The sequence below is a fragment of the Mustela nigripes genome, chromosome 5, assembly GCF_022355385.1.
Source record: "Mustela nigripes isolate SB6536 chromosome 5, MUSNIG.SB6536, whole genome shotgun sequence".
Taxonomy (NCBI): Eukaryota; Metazoa; Chordata; class Mammalia; order Carnivora; family Mustelidae; genus Mustela; species Mustela nigripes.
The window spans coordinates 87175797-87193910 of NC_081561.1; the positions used below are offsets into that span (position 1 = coordinate 87175797).

At 40.3% G+C, this 18114-nt stretch overlaps 2 protein-coding genes across 10 annotated transcripts in view; both read left to right on the top strand.

The window, feature by feature from the left end:
- The window catches only part of CCDC28A (coiled-coil domain containing 28A), a 12655-nt gene extending 9490 nt beyond the window's left edge, over positions 1-3165 (top strand). For 3 of the 8 annotated variants that reach the window (XM_059400818.1, XM_059400823.1, XM_059400822.1), the window contains one exon: positions 2575-3165. In XM_059400818.1, the coding sequence (XP_059256801.1) occupies positions 2575-2794 (220 nt within the window). In that variant the 3' untranslated portion in view covers positions 2795-3165. Of the gene's footprint in view, positions 1-1929; positions 2091-2540 lie in introns of those variants that run through there. The other 5 variants (XM_059400821.1, XM_059400826.1, XM_059400824.1 and 2 more) reach the window with 5 other exon arrangements.
- Positions 3166-5130: 1965 nt separating this feature from the next.
- The window catches only part of ECT2L (epithelial cell transforming 2 like), a 75654-nt gene continuing 62670 nt past the window's right edge, over positions 5131-18114 (top strand). For both annotated transcript variants that reach the window (XM_059400827.1, XM_059400828.1), the window contains exons 1-3: positions 5131-5182; positions 14388-14514; positions 15687-15799. In XM_059400827.1, the coding sequence (XP_059256810.1) occupies positions 14413-14514; positions 15687-15799 (215 nt within the window). In that variant the 5' untranslated portion in view covers positions 5131-5182; positions 14388-14412. The remainder of the gene's footprint in view (positions 5183-14387; positions 14515-15686; positions 15800-18114) is intronic.

Here is an 18114-nt window from a genome sequence, read left to right on the forward strand (position 1 = left end):
CCCCCCCCCCCCCGTCCCCGCCTGCCTCTCTGCCTACTTATGATCTCTGTCTGTCAAATAAGTAAAATCTTTCTTAAAAAATGCTAAATTATGCAGTAACAACAGTGAAGAATTAGAGAGGTATATACAAATCTAGTAATAAAAATCATAATCTTAATTAAGTACTTACTACTTGCCAAGTATTTTATGAAGGACTTTACATGCATTTCCTTATTTGGTCCTACCCTTGTAAGTATGTGGTATTATACTTATCATTTTACAGATGGAGAAAATAAGGTTTTGAGAAGTCACATAAACTGTGGGAGACATTAATGTAAAATATCATTACCAAGAAGGATTTAATTTGAGGATTCGATATGAGTTAATTATGAGGCTTCTCTTAGTAGTAGTTCCTAGTTCTTTTTTCTTTTCCTTATATTCATTCTGAGCTCTCTATTCTATGCTTTATATTTTTTTTCTATGCATATGACACACCAGTATCTCCTAGCCTCTGAGTTTTTGTTTAACATTTAGATTTACTTATCTTACCACTTGGCTTGATTCAGTCACCACGGTTGAACAAGGCAACATGATAGACTACAAGAGCATGGGCTTTGAATTGTTTGGTTTCATATCTTGGTAAGCAGGTGTGTAGCCTTGAGCAAAGTTGGCAACCCTAGTTTCCTCATTTGTAATAATTGTTCTCTCTGTACTCAGACTTTCCCCTTATAATTTCCTTCTCTGTCATCAGTTGCCTCTGTTATTTCAGTCTCCAAGATTATTTAAATTCCTTCTATGACTATACCAGACATTGCTACTCATGGTACTCTCTGCCATTGAACCTGGATGTGGGCAGGAAATTATTGCCATTTATTGATTACAGTTAGTTTTCAGGCATCATCAGCTCTGCCTTTTATTCTTTCTTCATTCCTCACCCTCATCACTTTATTCCATAACCTTTCAAATTTCTTCTGTTCCACCTCTAGAGCTGCACTGTCTAATATGGCAGCCATTAGCTATGTAGCTACTGAGCGGGTGAAATAGCTAATACAGATTGAAATGTGCTAGAACTATAATTTGTACATCTGATTTCAAAGATTTAGTGTTACAAAAAGAATATAAAATATCTCAGTATGTTTTATAGTGATTATATGCTGAAATAGCTTCTTGATATATTAGTATAAAATATATTTTAAAAATTATATCTGTGGTTTGCAGTGTGTGTATATATATATATATATATTTTTTTTTTTTTGCGACAGTGCTGCTGTAGACTTTAGATACCACTAAATAATTCTTTCCTAAAAACATCTCTGTTATCTTGCCATTCTTATTTTAAACTAATTTTTTTTTACCATGTCAGACTTTCTAAAGACTCTCAGTAGTATGATCACAACCTACATATTCTCTTATATTTTTCATTGCTGTTAAGCTGGTTCTCTGGATATCAAAGAAGACATAATGTTCATGCTTACTGTGATGCCTTTTTCAGGTTGTACTTCTACCTAGAGTTGCTCTGGCTTCCCCCTTTCCCTTATCCAGTAACACCAAAGCTGTCCACTTCCATAAAGCATTTTATCTGTACCTCAGACTAGCATTCTGCCTATTTTAGTATCTGTTGGTTTTTGTATATGTTAAATCTCAGCTTTCCAACTGGACAAGAATGTCTTTGCCAATACTCGTGTCTATGTATTTTAGCAATTTCTGCCGTGTGTGTCTTGCTAACATTGAATTGTTCTCATTTCATTGTTTGAATTGGGTCTTGAAAAAATAGGTAGCAGGTGGATCATACAGAGAGATGAAAGAGGAAAATGAAAGGCAATGATAAGAAGGAAAGGGAATAATATCTGCAGGAATTCCATCCTGTTTCCAGTCTTCTTAAAGAATAATTCAGAAGATTATAAGAAAAGATTTAGAGATATAATTTTATTTTTCACCTTTACAAAGAAGTTGTTTTCCAAAGGATAATAAACTGGTATTGTCTTCTCAAATGATTTTTTTAAAATATCTGGTAAGTTTTCATATTTACCTCTTATTAGTTCTTACCATGAAAATAATTCTTGCCACATTAAAATAATTCTTGCCACATTAAAATAATTCTGTGCTCTACTAGAACCTGGAACATAATCCTGATTTAGTGACTATTTTTAAGTCTTCAGATTTCAGATATAGTATAATTTGTATATTTTATATTGTAATATATATTATTATATTATATTAATATATTATTTAATATATTTTATAATTATAATAATTACATATAATTATACTTATTTAATTAATATAGTAATATTTATTATTATCATATATCTCTAATTTATATACTATATTTATATAACTATAGTTTATATAAGTATATATAAGTAGTATAAACTATATATATATATGTATCTATATAATTTATATAGATACGTGTATATAAGTATATATATATATATATAACTTCACTATGCTTAAAAATTGTCTTGTTACATTCAGGTTTAAAAATTGTCTTGCTACATTCAGGTTTCTCAGCCACATAGGCACTTGCCCTTTAAATCATTTTAATAACTTTTTCTCAGCTCCTGAGTGTAATTTCCCATAATTTAAAAGAAGTCCTCATCACAGAATGAAAATCTTCTTAACGATAAACTCAGACAAAAGCTACATTTGGCTGATGCACAAGATGTTCCAAATACTTCCACCAGCTAAACGACATGTGGTTGCTTTCTTGTGGCTTGAAGAAGAGCAGCATTCATTACTTTTCCAGCTGAATCCAGTAGCAGAATCACCTTCCACAATAAGGAATAAAGTGATTAAAGTGCCAGTGCAATGATTGTTTTCACTCCTGCTTTTAGTAAATTTGACTCGCTGCTATTCATCATAACTGGAGCCTCGGCCTTGTTGAAGGCTTAATCAGGTTGTGCTGCTATGCTTTCCATTGTTGCCTTATGGGGGTTATACTTGAAATGCATTGTGCAGAATGTTAATAATAGGGCTGAAGGTTTCTCCTTCCTGAGCTCACCAAACTTATTCCCATGTTGCTTATAAGTTGATGATGCACAGGCTTTTTGTGGCAGCCCCGCTGCAGTTTACGTTAGACAATCAGTACACACACTGGTGTTTTCCAGTGGCCAGTGACAACAAAATGTAAATGAGTATTTGTGAAATTTGCTATTTTTAATAAAAGTGATTGTTTTAAATTGGTCTTTATTGTTTTATTTTGAAGAGCCCTGTAGTCTTTCAGTCTGGGGATACAAGAGTTCCATCCTCCAAAGTACACTGTGTTTATAAAATTTTGGGTTATGTAATTTTCTTCCAGATTTTGCACCTTGTGCACATTTCAGTATTGGTGTCAAGCATGAAAAGAGCATGGGCTTTAAAGTCAGACCTTGATTTGAATCCCTATTCTGCCCCCTTAGCTTTCTGTTCATGCACGTTTATTTTGTTTCTTTGGGTTTAACTTTTGTTTTTCATCTAGAAATGAGATTAATAACCAATTTGTACTGGTTATGAGGAGAAAGTAAAAAGGTGTGTATAAGTTGCTTATCACAACAGCTAACACCCCTAATACACAGCAAACATCATCAGTTTAATTGCCCATTTTACACAGCTTTTTTGAAATAATTAACTCATATACCATAAAATACATCTTTTCAAGTGTACAGCTCAGTGGTTTTTACTGCATTCACACTTGTGCACCCATCACCATAATCTAATTGTAGGACATTTTTATCACTTCCATCTTTTCAAAAAGAAGCCCATTGGCAGTCACTCCCCATATCCCCCCCACCCAGCCATTTGTAACTAGTAATCTAGTTGCTGTCTATGGATTCGCCAATTCAGGACATTGCGTATGAATGGAATCAAGCATGGTTTTTTATGACTGACTTCCTTCACTTAATGCAGTATTTTCAGGGTTTCAGGGTTCATCTGTGTTGTAGCATGCGTGGATCAGCAATATATATATATATGGCATATGTATACACACACATATTTATATATATAACCAGATCATATCCTATTGTGTAGATATGCCACATTATGTTTATTCAATCATAGCTCAATTGCCTTCACATTTTAGAAAAGGCCCATGCTTGCTTCTTGTTTCCAGGATAGAGAAACAAGCACCTATTCGGGGGGTGGGAGAGTGAAAGTCATTGAATGATACAAATCTTGATTTTAGTAATTTTTGGCATTCTGAGTTCAAAGAATTTTGACCGACTTATCTAGTAGGTCTTTTTGATACCCCTTTTAAAAATGAGCAAATTAGCAGAACGTTAAGGACAATCTTCTAAACTTTTCAGGTGGATTGCAAAAACAGGGATTCCAGGGTGGGGAAATAGCATTTCTGGACCCGACAGAGCAAAAGGAAATTTTGCCATGTGACGTGTTTTTCTTGGATGGGTCCTGAGACAGAGTAAAGCAAAAGCTGTTTCCTGTGGATTAGCGACAGAGCATCAAATTGACCTTGTTTATTCATTTGGTTTATTTGTCCTTTGTGTCAAGGAGCCCCATGGGGGCCTCAGGTAATAACATTTTAGCTTATCTAATTTGTACCCTTTCATACGAAAACATATTAAAGGCAGCAGGGGAAAAAAAAAAAAAGAGGTGCCTGGGTTAGAACAAAACTGTATTAGAACAAAATTATATATTATATAGATGTTGTGTATTCCCTGTAGACAAATTTTAATTACCAATGACTTAAAAAAATACTACCAGGGCAAGCCATTTATCATATTCTGTGCTGCTTCCAGATCCCCTAAGCTTGTTTGCTTTGATTTTGGTGCCTCCTGTGTAACGCTAAAATTGATAATAAGTATTAAAATAGTCTGAGGATTTGCCAAAGATAAATCCCCCAACTTTCCCATCCCAGGGCCTTAATATTGCTGGCTTCAGCGTCGCATCTCCTCTTGGTTGGGGTCCCGCTACCCGGCGTCTGCCCCTCTGCTCCAAGCCTTCAGGGGTCCCACCCTAGGCTCCCCGAAGGACGGGGAGGGAACCGGGCAGGGCTCCCCGCGCCGCAGGCGGGGAAGGCACACACTGTCCAGCTGTCCCCGCGCGCAGGCGCAGGCAAGCGCAGCCTGGTGCGCGGGGCGGGGTGTTGTCGGTCTCCATGGAGACGGCGCCCCGCTGCGGCCGCCAGCTAGAGCTCCTGCTTTTCACTCCGCGGTGGAAAGAGGAGGCAGTCGCTCCGGGCCCGTCCCTCGGCCACCTCTGGGAGGTAAAGCCCTTGCTTCTGGGCCGCGCATCTTCTGCTTGGAACCCCATGGGCACGGGCTTCCCCTCGCCACGCCTGGGAGACCCTAAGGAGACCCTGAGGAGGACACTGCCCCCCCTCCCCGCCATGACCTTGAGAACATCCGCAGCCCCACAATTATCCAAACAAACCCTGCAGTGGCTCTGGGGAGAAACAAAAATCTGAGTAGATTTGAGTTGGGCGGTGGCAAGGGAACTGAACCTCCTCCAGAGCATTCATCTGGGATAGAAATGGAGTCAAGTTATTGAGCACTTTGGAAAGCACTGATCTTCTTTCCACCCCGGATTGGCTCACACCAACTCCTCTCTTTGTGCCAGTTCTCAAGTTCTCACTCTCCTACCCTGGAGTCCCGGCTGCGTGGGGAGTCGGGTGGTGGGGTGGGCGTAGAAGGGAAATACAGACTCTGTGTGAATACGGTGCCTGGTTAGAACTGCATAGCTCTAGGAATTAATATGCTAAGATTTGATGAACAGGACAAATAATTAAAGACATGATACTTATATATTTTTTTCTTTTTGAAAAATATTCATGCTGCGCTTACTAATCATTCTTGCCTAAGTATCAGAACAGAATAACCTGACATCATCCCTATTCAAGTTCAGCACAACCCAGGCCACTGTTTTCGGGGCTGTCTTGACAGTTGTGTACCTTGGGAACCTCAAAAATCATGCTCTAAAACTTATTTCAGGAGAAAGTAGGGATTAGAGACTTGAAAGTTTGAGAACAGCCAGAACTGTTCATTTTTCCTGAACGAGTTTAAATAGTATGGCTGCTTCTTGTTGCAGCTCTAATTTTATAGTTTTACTTATTTTTTAAAAAGATTATATTTTTATTTATTTGACAGAGAGACAGCCAGAGAAGCAACAAAAGCAAGGCGAGTGGGAGAGGGAGAAGAAGGCTTCCTGCAGAGCAAGGAGCCTGATACAAGGCTTGATCCCAGCACCCTAGGACCAGGACTCGAGCCCAAGGCAGATGCTTAAGGACTGAACCACTCAAGCGCCCCTAATTTTATAATTTTAAACTTATTTATCAGTGAGCCAATCCAGCATTTGATTGTGTCCAGTCTGGGTTCACAAACGTGGCATCTGGTTCTTTTTTGCAATCTTTAGAACCAGAAACTTTTTATAAAGATTTTATTGATTTGTTTATTTGAGAGAAAGAGAGAGAACACATGCTTGAGCAGGCGTGGGGGAGTGACGCAAAGGGAGAGGGAGAATCTCAAGCAGATTCTAGCCTCAGCGCTTTATCTCAGGACTCAGCGGAGATCATGACCCCAGTGGAAATCAAGAGTTAGTCACTTCACCAACTGAACCCCCCAGGTTCCTCCCAGAAAACTCTTGAGAGGCATATTTCAGGGGTTAAATTGGGGTTTCTGCCCCACTCTGAGTAGTTTATTCCTTCTTCATGATGCAAGAGGAAGACTTTCTATAGAATTTTTTTTCCAGTGCATAGAATCTAAAAGTTTCTCAGGGAAGGAATGTCAGGTACATATTTGGAAAGTTTAGGTGACTTTGCGTAGCCTCTGAAATATTGAAAATATAGAACATGCTCAAGGGATTAAATTGTAGAGAATAAATGAATCATGGTACAACTTGCATGTGTGGATCATAAGAGAACTCAAATGTAGGTACCTCTGTGGCAGGGAACAATGTTTTGTTTCTAATTTCCCTTTAAATCACTTGAGCACTTGAGTCCTGCCATGGAGCAGGACTAGGCGAATTTACATTTCTCCTGCTGTGTAAGAAATCGCTGAAGGAAACAGTTAATGGCAGTAAGATTCTGCTTTACCCCAGTGACAATTTAGCTCTCTGGATGGGCCTGCCAATTGCCCAGCCATCCTAACCCTTAATCTGGCTTTGGTTGTCACACAACAAGCTCTTCCCCACCTTGCGCCCCTCCCTCCCTTTTTTTTGGCTAAGCAAAGAACTGTGAACTTTTGCTAAGCAAAAGTTACTGATTTCCTCATCAATAGCCAGTTGTATGGTCATCCATGTAAAAGAAATTTTATTTCCAAATGAACCCATAAGTTACACTCGCTCTTTAGGGAAAATCCAGTATAATTTTTAAACTTAACAACCAATTATTCCCTGTCTGACGTTGGATGCTTGTCTTTCTCCTCTGTCATCTAACTGCCAGGGTGAATGGGAGAAGTGAAGGAGCTGGAGTATGGGGGAGAGATTTATGAGCACAGTGCAAGTCAGAGTAGCCACTCAGACAAACATTAAAATAACCATAGTTTTTCTCACACGGCTCCCTCCCCACTTTGATTTTGTAACAGCATGTATGTTAGATCTAGTTCTAAATGAGAAGAACCACAGATCGGGGTCTCCAATTTCATTTCCTTCTTGCGACACACTTTGGAAACATTTAGAGCCCTTGTTTTCCAGGGTCAGGTAAGAAAGGGTATCCAGTTGGTGTCACCCATGCTAGGGCCTCCATTCAGTGGATTCCTGGGCTCTAAGCAAGGGAGTTGCTGGACCTTTACTTTTCTAGGCGTGACTCGCTACTTTGTGTAAGAACAAGAGAAATCCTAAACGATCAGGGAAGAACTTCATGGTACAGTCTTTTGGCTCTTGGAGAAAGGGTACAGAGAAAAGATGAAGAATGGATGAGAATTAGGTTTCGTACACTGAGGTTTTGAGTCGCTCTTGGTGATAGAAGATATCAGGGACTGCCATATTGTAAACATAATTCACAGGAAATATTTTTGCCCCAGAATTCACATTCCAAATGAACACCTTAAAACCTTCCCTTTCTTCCAGTTTGCTGATGTTGTTAAAGAATCATCTGTCAGATGTACATATTAATTCAGTCCTAAGGTTATTTTATCACCTACCTCATTTAACATCTTGATGGAGATTACTAATAAGGTCTACACAAGTTGATAATTGTCACAGTTGTGACACAGGTGTCAAGTCCTAATAATTTGTGAAGGAATTTGGCTTTTTGTTTTAGCTTGTAACTTGCTTTTCAGCCCTTGAATTTGAAAATTCGGGGATGTAAACAATTACTCACTTACTCATTCAACAAATACTTTCCAAATGCCAAATCAGTGCAGGCATTTTGTGGTAGGCAGGTTCTAAAATGGCTCCCAATGACCCCAGCTTCCTGATATCCATGCCCTCATGAATCCTCTCCCCTCCGGTGTGGGCTAGACTTGTTTCTAGTGCAGGGGTTGCCCAACTTTTTCTGTAAAGGGTCAGGTAGTAAATATTTTTGTCTTGTGACCTCTACAGTCTCTCCCTAATTACTCAGTTCTTCCTGTTACAGTATAAAAGTAACCATAGGCGATATGTAAAACATTTTGACTAGCTGTATTCCAATAAAACTATTTACAAATGTGGTTGACAGGCTGAATATGGGCTGCTAACCACATTTGCTTACTTGTGTTCTGATTAATCAAAATGTGATGCTTCTGTGCTTATGTTACACAAAGACTCCAACTTCCATCTTGCCTGCTCTGTCTTGCCCTTTCACTTTTTCACCTGGATGGAAACCAGCTGCCATTTTGTAAGCTAATAAGCAAATGAAGCTCACATGGAGGGGAATCCTCCAGCTAACAGCAAGGAACTGAGACTCTGTCCTGTAGTTTGTGGGAACTGAATTGTGCCAACGTCCACTGACATGAGCCTTGAAGTGGATCATTCCCCTGTCCAGCTTTTGGATGACTATAGCCCCATCTGAAATTTGGTTGTAAGACTGTGTGGCAAAGGACCCAGTTAACCCATGCCTTGACTCCTGACACAGAAACTGTGAAATAATAAATGTTCCTTATTTTAAGCCCCTAAGTTTTAGGCTTCTGTGTTACACAGCACGAGGTAACCACCATGATCACCATATCACAAAGCCGATACACATCATGATAGGCTCCTATAAGAACAAACAAGGGAGGCACGCCTGGGTGGCTTAGTCGTTAAGGGTCTGCCTCTGGCTCAGGTCATGATCCCAGAGTCCTGGGATCAAGCCCCATATTGAGCTCACTGCTCAGCAGGAAACCTGCTTCTCCCTCTCCCAGTCCTCCTGCTGTGTTCCCTCTCTCGTGTCTCTCTCTGTCATATAATAAAGAGAAGCTTTAGAAATTAAAAAAAGAATGAACAAGGGGAATGCTGTATATCGTTTCCTCCTCTTGGAGATTCACAAGTATCAATATATTAAGGTGTCCAAAACATCTTACCAAAAAAAAAAAAAAAAAACTTGTTTAATTATGTTCAATCAATCATTTCCCAAGCATATTTAACCACAGATTCCGTTTTTCTGGGGAGTGCCTATTAATATCTTACAGAGCGACTATTTGGAGAAATACAAAATGCTGGAATATGAAAAGAAATCATCCAATTTAAAGAAGTAATGAGGGGTGCTGGGGTGGTTCAGTGGGTTAAAGCCTCTGCCTTTGGCTCAGGTCATGATCTCAGGGTCCTGGGATGAGCCCCGCATCGGGCTCTCTGCTCAGTGGGGAGCCTGCTTCCCTCTCTCTCTCTCTCTCTGCCTGCCTCTCTGCCTGCCTGGGATCTCTCTCTGTCAAATAAATAAATAAAATCTTGAAAAAAAATAAAATCTTCAAAAAAAAAATAAAGAAGTAATAATTGCCAACATGCCATTTCTCCCTGGGTTGGATAACTAATCCACAAAACTGACATCTTAGAAGAATATAAATAATCCCATGGAAATTTATATCCCAATCCCCATCTCTGTATTTGTATCTCTATCTTTATATTTGCATCTCTATCTATATATGATGTACCATACTCAGATATTTACACCCACCAACAGAGATGGTGTCTATTCTTTCTGCAATGTTCTGCTTGTTACGTAACTCACTGATCCCTTAACACAGAGGATAATAACAATCTCAAGAACTTGCTAAATCAAAACTCCTTATGTTGGCTCTTGGAGGGATTTCACATAACAACAGCTGGGCATCTTAGGAAACGAAGGATTTGTTTTGATTTCATGTTGATTCAGAAGGAGGTATTTAATTTCCCACATTACCATGAGGTTTTCCTATGAACAACACATTATTACACTGTAGTTTGCTAAGGCACAGCATTGCATTGCTTTGCTTTCCACATGAGGAAACTGAGGCTCAGATGCTAAATTACTTGTAAAGCTTCACTTGGGGGAAAGGAGAGTCAGAACAGGGATCCAAATTCAGTGTCGTCATTATAGTATTTCCACAATTATTCCAGGGCGCCTGGGTGCCTGGGTCTGTTAAGCATCCGACTCTGGATTTCGGCTCAGGTCATGATCTCAGCATTGTGGGATCAAGCCCCAAGTCAGGCTGCGCCCTAGCGGGGAGTCCCCTTGAGATTCTTTCTCTCCTCCTCTGTCTGCCCCTCCCCCTGCTCTCTCTCTCTCTTCCCCTCTCTCTCTCAAATAAATAGAATCTTAAACATAAAATACAATAAAATAGTTCCCAATCTGGTACATGCCTTTCCAAGATATTTGTTTTTAAAACACTCTTCCGTCTCTCTCCAGTGTGGTAAGAACAGAGGACCTGCCAATGTTTGTCTTTTTCTCAAAATCTTCTGGCTCTCCCATAAAGTTTCTTCAGCTACTCTGGGCCCCATTGTTCCTCTCTTCTTGGAATATATAGTAACAGAGGGTTGCTTAGATGCTTAGACCTTTCTGGATTCAGAGTCCAGAGTGCTCACCATTACACCATGGAACTCCCAGGAGCTTAGACCTTTCTGATGCTGGAACCCTCACTAGACAAGTGGTCATCCGGTTTGTGTTTTAGTATCTCCAGTAATGGACATAACCTCCAGAGACAGCTAATGCTGCTGAAGTGATTGTTTTCCCACTTAGGTTGTTCCAAAATCTGTCTCTCTGATATCATACATTGTTGTTAATTTTGTCTTCTAGGGATTCACAAACCATGTGTAATTTATTTTATACATTAAAAAAAAAGCCTTCAGATAGTTGATGTGTGTGTGTCTGTATGTACAGTGTGGGGAAGGGGGTGCGTCCAATTTCTTTTTTTGTTAAACAGATGCTCTGTTTTCTATAAATGGAAAAATCCATCTTTTCTTTGACTTATCCTCTAACAAGTACCATGTATACAGGATTCTCTCTTGGACTTTCTCTTCTGTCCCCCTGCCTTAGATATTTGTCTCCATACTAATGTCACGTCATGTTATTGCTCTGACTTTATAGTGAGTTTTTATATCTAGAAACGCATCGCCTTCTCTGGTTCTTCTGGGCTGACTTGACTATTTTTGGCCCTTTAAACTTCCATAAATATCTTAGAATCAGCTTTTCAAGTTATACCCACATACCACAATATCTCTGAGGATTTTTAAAATTGAGATTGCACTGAGTTAGTGAATCTGTTTGAGGAAATTAATCTCTTCATTCTTCTGAATTCTCTAATTCATGAAAAAAGCATATAGCGCTATTTATTTAGGTTCTTTGGAAATGTTCTTCCATAAAATTTTATAATTTTCTTTTCTAACTTTTTTTTTTTTTAAATAGGGCTTGGTTCTTGAATTCATGACCCTGAGATGACTAATATATTTGGCTGAGCTGAGATCAGAGTTGGGTTTAGCCAGCTGAGCTGCCCAGGCACCCCCAAATTTTATAATTTTATTCATAAAATTTGTACTTTTATTTTTTTAATTTACTTTTTTAAAGATTTTATTTATTATTTATTTGAGAGAAAGAGAGAGAAGAGGGAAGGGCACAAGCAGACTCCCTGCTGAGCACAGAGCCCAATGCAGGGCTCAATCTCACAACCCTGAGATCATGACCTCAGCAGAATTCAAGAGTCAGATCCTTAACCAACTGAGCCATGCAGGTGCCCCTGTACTTTGATTTTTTTTCAGATACTTAATAGCTTCTGGTGTTTTATAACTGATATCTTTTTTTCTTTTGAGAGAGAGAGAGCAAGAATGAGTGTGGGGGAAGGGGCAGAGAGAGACAGAGAGAATCTTGAGCAGGCTCCATGCCCAACACAGAGCTGACACAAGGCTCTGTCTCACAGCCCTGAGATCATGACCTGAGTCAAAACCACAAGTTGGATGCTCAGTTGACTGGGCCACCCAGTGTCCCAATAAGTGATATCTTTTTAAAAACATTGCTAGGAAGATTGTAGCAAAATATGCAAATCCTAAGTGTAGAACTCAATGAATTGTAAAGTGAACTCCTCTGGGTTCCTACTGCTGGATCAGGACCTGTATCCCAGAGTCACATCTCGTGTCCTTGCCAGTCATACCCTCTCTTTCCTCCTCAAAGGGAACCACCATCTTGACTTCTAACACTGTAGTGTAGAACTTTGTATAAACTAAACTATACATAATGTAGCCTGTTACTTCCAGCTTCTTTGTTTAATGTCTTCTGTGTGTGATTCACACACATTGTTTTGTGTCGTGGCAGATTGTTCGTTGATATCCTGCATTCCAGCACATGGATATATGACAATATATTTACCCATTTGACTGCTGGTGAATGATTCCATTGTTTCCAGTTTAGAGCTATCCAACGGAGCTGTGAATATGCTTGTGGATATATTTGGTCCACATGTTCATGTTTTTCTGTTGAGTCTAGCGTATGCACATGTTCAACTTTAGGCCTTAATGCCAAATCATTTTTCAAAGGACTTACACCAGTGTGTACACTCACCAGCTGTCTGAGACTCTTCTGGATGTCCACCAGCACATGGCTCTGTCAGTCTGTGCTGGATAACAAATACCAGGTAGCCTGAAGCAGAAATCATTATTTTTCATGATTCTGTGGGTTTGCTGGCCTCACCTAGGCATTGTTTCTGCTGCCTATTATGGCCTGGGGTCATTCATATGGTTGTATTCACTTGGAAACGCGGTTGAAAGAGAAGAACCAAGATGGCTTCATTCACACATCTGGTGCTTGGGCTGAGGTGGCTGAAACAGCTTTGGGCTGCCTCGACCTCTGTTTCTCCATAGGGTCTCTCATTATTCTGTAATGTAACCCATGCTTATTTACACGGCTGCTAGATCCCAAGCCTACAAAAAGACAAACTGCAAATCTTCTTAAGGCCTAGACCCAGAAGTAACACATCTTCACTTTCTCAACATCCTTTGATCAAAACAATGAACAACTGAATCTTGTTAACAACCATTTGAAAGAGCTTCAGACCCTTCAAATGAGCCTGGAGATCTAGCCAACGCCTTGAGTGCAGCCTTGTGAGAAACTCTGAAGCACAAGTACCTGTTATGGCCTCAATTGTGCCCCTTCCCCCCAATTTCATGTTAAAGCCCTAACCTCCACTGTAACTCTATTTGGAGACAGAGTGTATAAAGAAGTCATGAAAGTTAAATGAGGTTATAAGGGTGGAACCTTAATCTGATAGGACTGATGTTTTTATTAGGAGAGGAAGAGACACCAAAGCGCTCGCTCTCTCTCTCTCTCTACTCCCCACCCATCCCACCTGGTGTGCACAGAAGAAAGGCCTTGTAAGAACACAGAGAGAAGGTGCTATATGCAAACCAGGCAGAGCGGTCTCATTAGACACCAGCCCTGACAGCACCTTGATCTTGGCCTTCTAGCTTCCAGAACCATGAGAAAATAAAATTCTCTTGTTCAAGGCATTTAGTTTGTGATATTCTGTTACAGCAGCCCTAGCAGACAGATTATGTACTCTGCTATGCTCTATGTAGATTCCTGACCCATGAAAAATCCGAGATAATAAGGATTTGTTGTTTTGTGCTATTAAATTTTGGGGTCACTTGTTATGCAGCAGTGGACAACTACTACATTAGCCTAAGTTTGTTCTCTCTATCCTCTTTGTGTCCTAAAAAGATAGGCAGGTGGAGTGCCCTTTTTAAGCCCTTCAAATTATTGTTTTCCAGGGAAAAAAAGGTATTCCTGGCTGGCACAGAATGGTTCCCAATTCTGAGTCATTTTCCCAGCAAAGTGAAAAACAACCCTGATTTAGATCCACATTTGGGTGTGAACGCATGGGGACAGAGTAAATTGCAATGACTTGGAGTTCATGAACTCCCTGTGCATATTTGTATGGATTTTTCCACCACGGAGATGCACACATACATCATTTGCTATAATTTTTTCTCTGTAAATATAGAGATGTAAATGAATGGCTACAATTATGTGATTCCTACAAGGACAACATTAATATACTGAATGTTTCTAGGTGATCATCATTAAGCATCTATTGAAATGAACCTATATTTCTTAGGTCTGGGAGAAAATAATTTGCTGAGATGTCAGCAGGGGATTCTTCTAGAAAAACCTTGGAAATGGAGTGCTTCCACACAAGATTCAGTGCCTGGACACCTTTCGGCAACAAGTCATTGAACAGACAGGTAAGTTATATACTCTAGAACAAAACAAGTTTAATTTGTAAGGCAATTTTACTGTAATAAATTGGGTCTCATGTTGCCATATAAAACAACAACACCAAACCTCTAAAGAATTTAGTGTTGGAGTCGCTTCAAACAAAAGTAAACCTGTATTTGTCTGCACCAAAGACAGTCTCTTCTCACCTCAGTCCCCAATTCCTACTTTATGGGGAAGCTCAAGGTCTGCCTCCCTTTTCCTCTGTACCTCCAGGGACAAAATAGAAGCCTCCAGAACATATAGTATGCTGGGTGAGAGACAAGAGGAGCTGCTTTTGGTGGCATTTGGTGTGGAGAGTATTAATGTGTAATTAATTCTGTGCATATTTCTTTAATCCTCTCTTCTTTCTCGTGCCAACAGTCAGTTTGATGGCCTGGGGATGCCCACTCCTGTGAAAGGTTGTTAGTAAGTCACCGGATGACTTAGGCAGCCCTTAAGGGAGAAGGCTGACAGCAGATGTGGGTTCAGTCCTGTTCCCAAGGGAAGGAGACTAGCCAGGCTAGGGCCCAAGCCTGACTCAGGAAGAAAGCCAGTTGGTTTGTGTATATCATCTGAGCAAAGCTGGACTGAAACCTAGATTTGGAGGGGAGAGGGGGGACACGGGTGCTGTCCTTGGTGTATCTCTTCCTTAGAGACATGTCTAACAATGGCAACTTAGCAATATTTATTAACTTTGTTTTGGTAGGAACTGTGAGGATGTAGGACTGTGGGTTGTTAGTAAATTCATACCTTCTTCAAATGGTCCCATTTTCACAATTCAAGTGTAGCCTGTATGTGTTTTCATGATGAAGTGTTTGGAATCTGTTACCCCAGGCCACATTTGTTTAGGTAGAAACAAGAGCCAGGATTCCTTACCACTTTGTTTTCCAAAGGGGCCCTCCTAAGGACCCACTGTAATTACATCCCCTGACCAGCCTTTCCCTCCAGCCCACCCAACAAGCCTGGGCTTGTCTCCATCCCCAGATAAAAGCAGTTTAAGCTGGAGGGACAGACCCCTACTACGCAGTGAAAAGGGCTTTGTGAACTGTAATGTGCTGTGCAGTTATTAGCTGTGAGGTTGCGAGATGGCCTAAGGACTGTTTAGGAACTAAAAATAGATTGAACTTCACAGGAAAGTGATATTTTCTCCCCCTTACAGCTCTTTCAGGAAAGAGTTGCTCTTATAAGTCATTGGTTTGACCTCTGGACTCACAAGCAACGTCAAGAATTCTTGTTCACGATTTTTTTACGATGCACCAAATCACAGTTAAGGTAAATGTAGCCTAAGGATGCAATTAGCATGTGTTCTTAAAGGAAATAAAATATGGTAAAATGTTTATCTAACCTTCTAGGGTTTCTCCCCTTCCCACCCCCCCAAAATAACAAATAAAGCAATTGGCATTTTAAAGTTTATAGATAGAATCTTCTAGTGCTGCTTCCTTCTTGAGGATGAAATGGAAACTTGGGGGCTTTCACACCTTCCAACCGCAGTGGGATATTTGGTTTTTGTAAACATCAGAAGCTTCAGCCAGTGAATTACTATATTGGATTCTCCTCAGAACCATCAGACGGACAAACAATATATTTCAAATAGATATCTGGCACACAGGCAGTCCAGAAATAATTGTAACATGAAGGGATGGATCTGAAAAATACCCAAGGAGTGACCATGGTCGCAACATTTAGGAATATGCACGAGACTCGTATTGCAGTGGCCGTGATTGCCAGTGGGTCCTCGTTCTTATTCCTGCCCTGGCCTCCCGTAGTGTCTGCCGTTTGCGTTCAGATACTCCAGCAGAGGTGGGGTGCTATCTGAAAGCGTTGGTTGAAATTACATGCAAGAGCAGCTAGCGTTTTGATCAGGAATTAATACTCTCAGGGTGCTTAGCTAGCATTGTATTGGAAAGGTCGCAATGTCTCAGTTATTACAAGATACTTGGCTAATGAGCAGAGCCAATATCAGACATCCGTTATCATCAGAGCAGCCAGCGGCTTGTTCATTTGTCAGAGGAATGTTAGAAATGGAGACATTAAAGGTATTCAGATGTGGGATGGAAAATGTTCGGAGAGCCCTCCAACATGCCTGGGCCTGGTTGAGGAATCCAGCCAGCCTGGTAGCAGGTGCTTATAGGGCTTTATCCCCAGGTAAATGGCCTTGTCAGTCTAGGGATTTCTGGTAGCCTGAGGCTCTCAAGGAGGGTAATAATGGAATCCTGTTTCTGGAACACTGTACTTTCTCAGTTGAGTAAACCTTTGCCCAAAGGACAGAGAGCCGGGACTTCATCAAGCCCATGGAGGAGACTGTATAGAGTGTTTGGGGTTTGTTCGCTAGGTTTGTTTAGGGAAATTCCGGGTATGGCATCATTTGGGGTTAGCTGTTTTTAGTACAACCTGGTGGTAAGGTTGTAACCATTGAACTTCTTAGGTAGCTTCCAGAAAGCATCAGAGTTATGCAAAACCAAATTGGCTTATTTTAGTTTGCAATACCTGCCTTGCACTCTTTCTCACACTTCCTTTATCCGGCTCTTTCAATCAGCCATTTCATCTCTCCTACCTGTTTGCTTGTCTTCTCCCTCGTCTGCTTTCACCTGCATCCGGGAGTGTGTGGTGGGTCACTAAGAGACTGACCCTGCTGGAGTCACCAGGTTACTGGAAGCAAACAGACACCTTCCCGGCTGTGTTGAGAGAGGCTGCGACGACAGGCCACAGAAAAAATAGGCTCTTTCGTCAATGCTTAAAAATCAGGGAAGGGAACTTTTCATAGCAGTCATTGGCTAGGTTTCCTTTTACTCCAACTTTACAGCTTTCAAGATAAAATAACAGACCAAAACCCAAATCTGTAATTGCTTGTGGTAGGTACATCATGTTCTAGTCTCATGTATCATAAACCACGCAATTTTAGCTGTAACCACTGGAGGTCATTAGAGATCGTGTGGTGTATTTTGAGGCTCATTAACATCAGGACTGAGATTTTGTCACTGGAAATTGTATCCTTTGTCTGGTACCAGAATTCTTTCTATGGCGCAAGGATATGGAACTAATCCGTTCAGTGGAATTACTTCGCTCTGTTCTGTAGCAGCTGGCTTTCTGCAGAGAGCTGTCTACCATCGTTGCATGAAGCTATAATTCCATATTTTTTTTTTTAGAAGTTATGTCAATTTCTGGTCTCTAGAGCTGGCATCCTGAAGCCAGCTGTAACTTGTAGTGGTGGATTTTGCTGTTGAACATCAATTAGTTTATTCCCCCAAGTCCAGGTTAGGTCTTTCTTCTCCTACTTTCTCCCCATCTCTCTGGGTCAGCCATGTCTTCTCTCCTGCCAAGATTTACAGGATCCGTTTACTGACAGTCTAACCCAGTTTGAGTTGTGCTTGATTTTGATTAAATCTAAAAGCCCAATTCATTTTAATTTTTAAAGTTAGTGCAATTGAATTCCTTTTAAACATCTTTATTGAGATATAATTCACATACAGTAAAACTCATCATTTAAAATGTACAGTTAGTGGTTTTAGTGTATTCACAAAACTGTGCAACTATAACCACACTCTAAGTTTAGAACATTTTCATCACCCCAAAAAGAAACCTGCTAC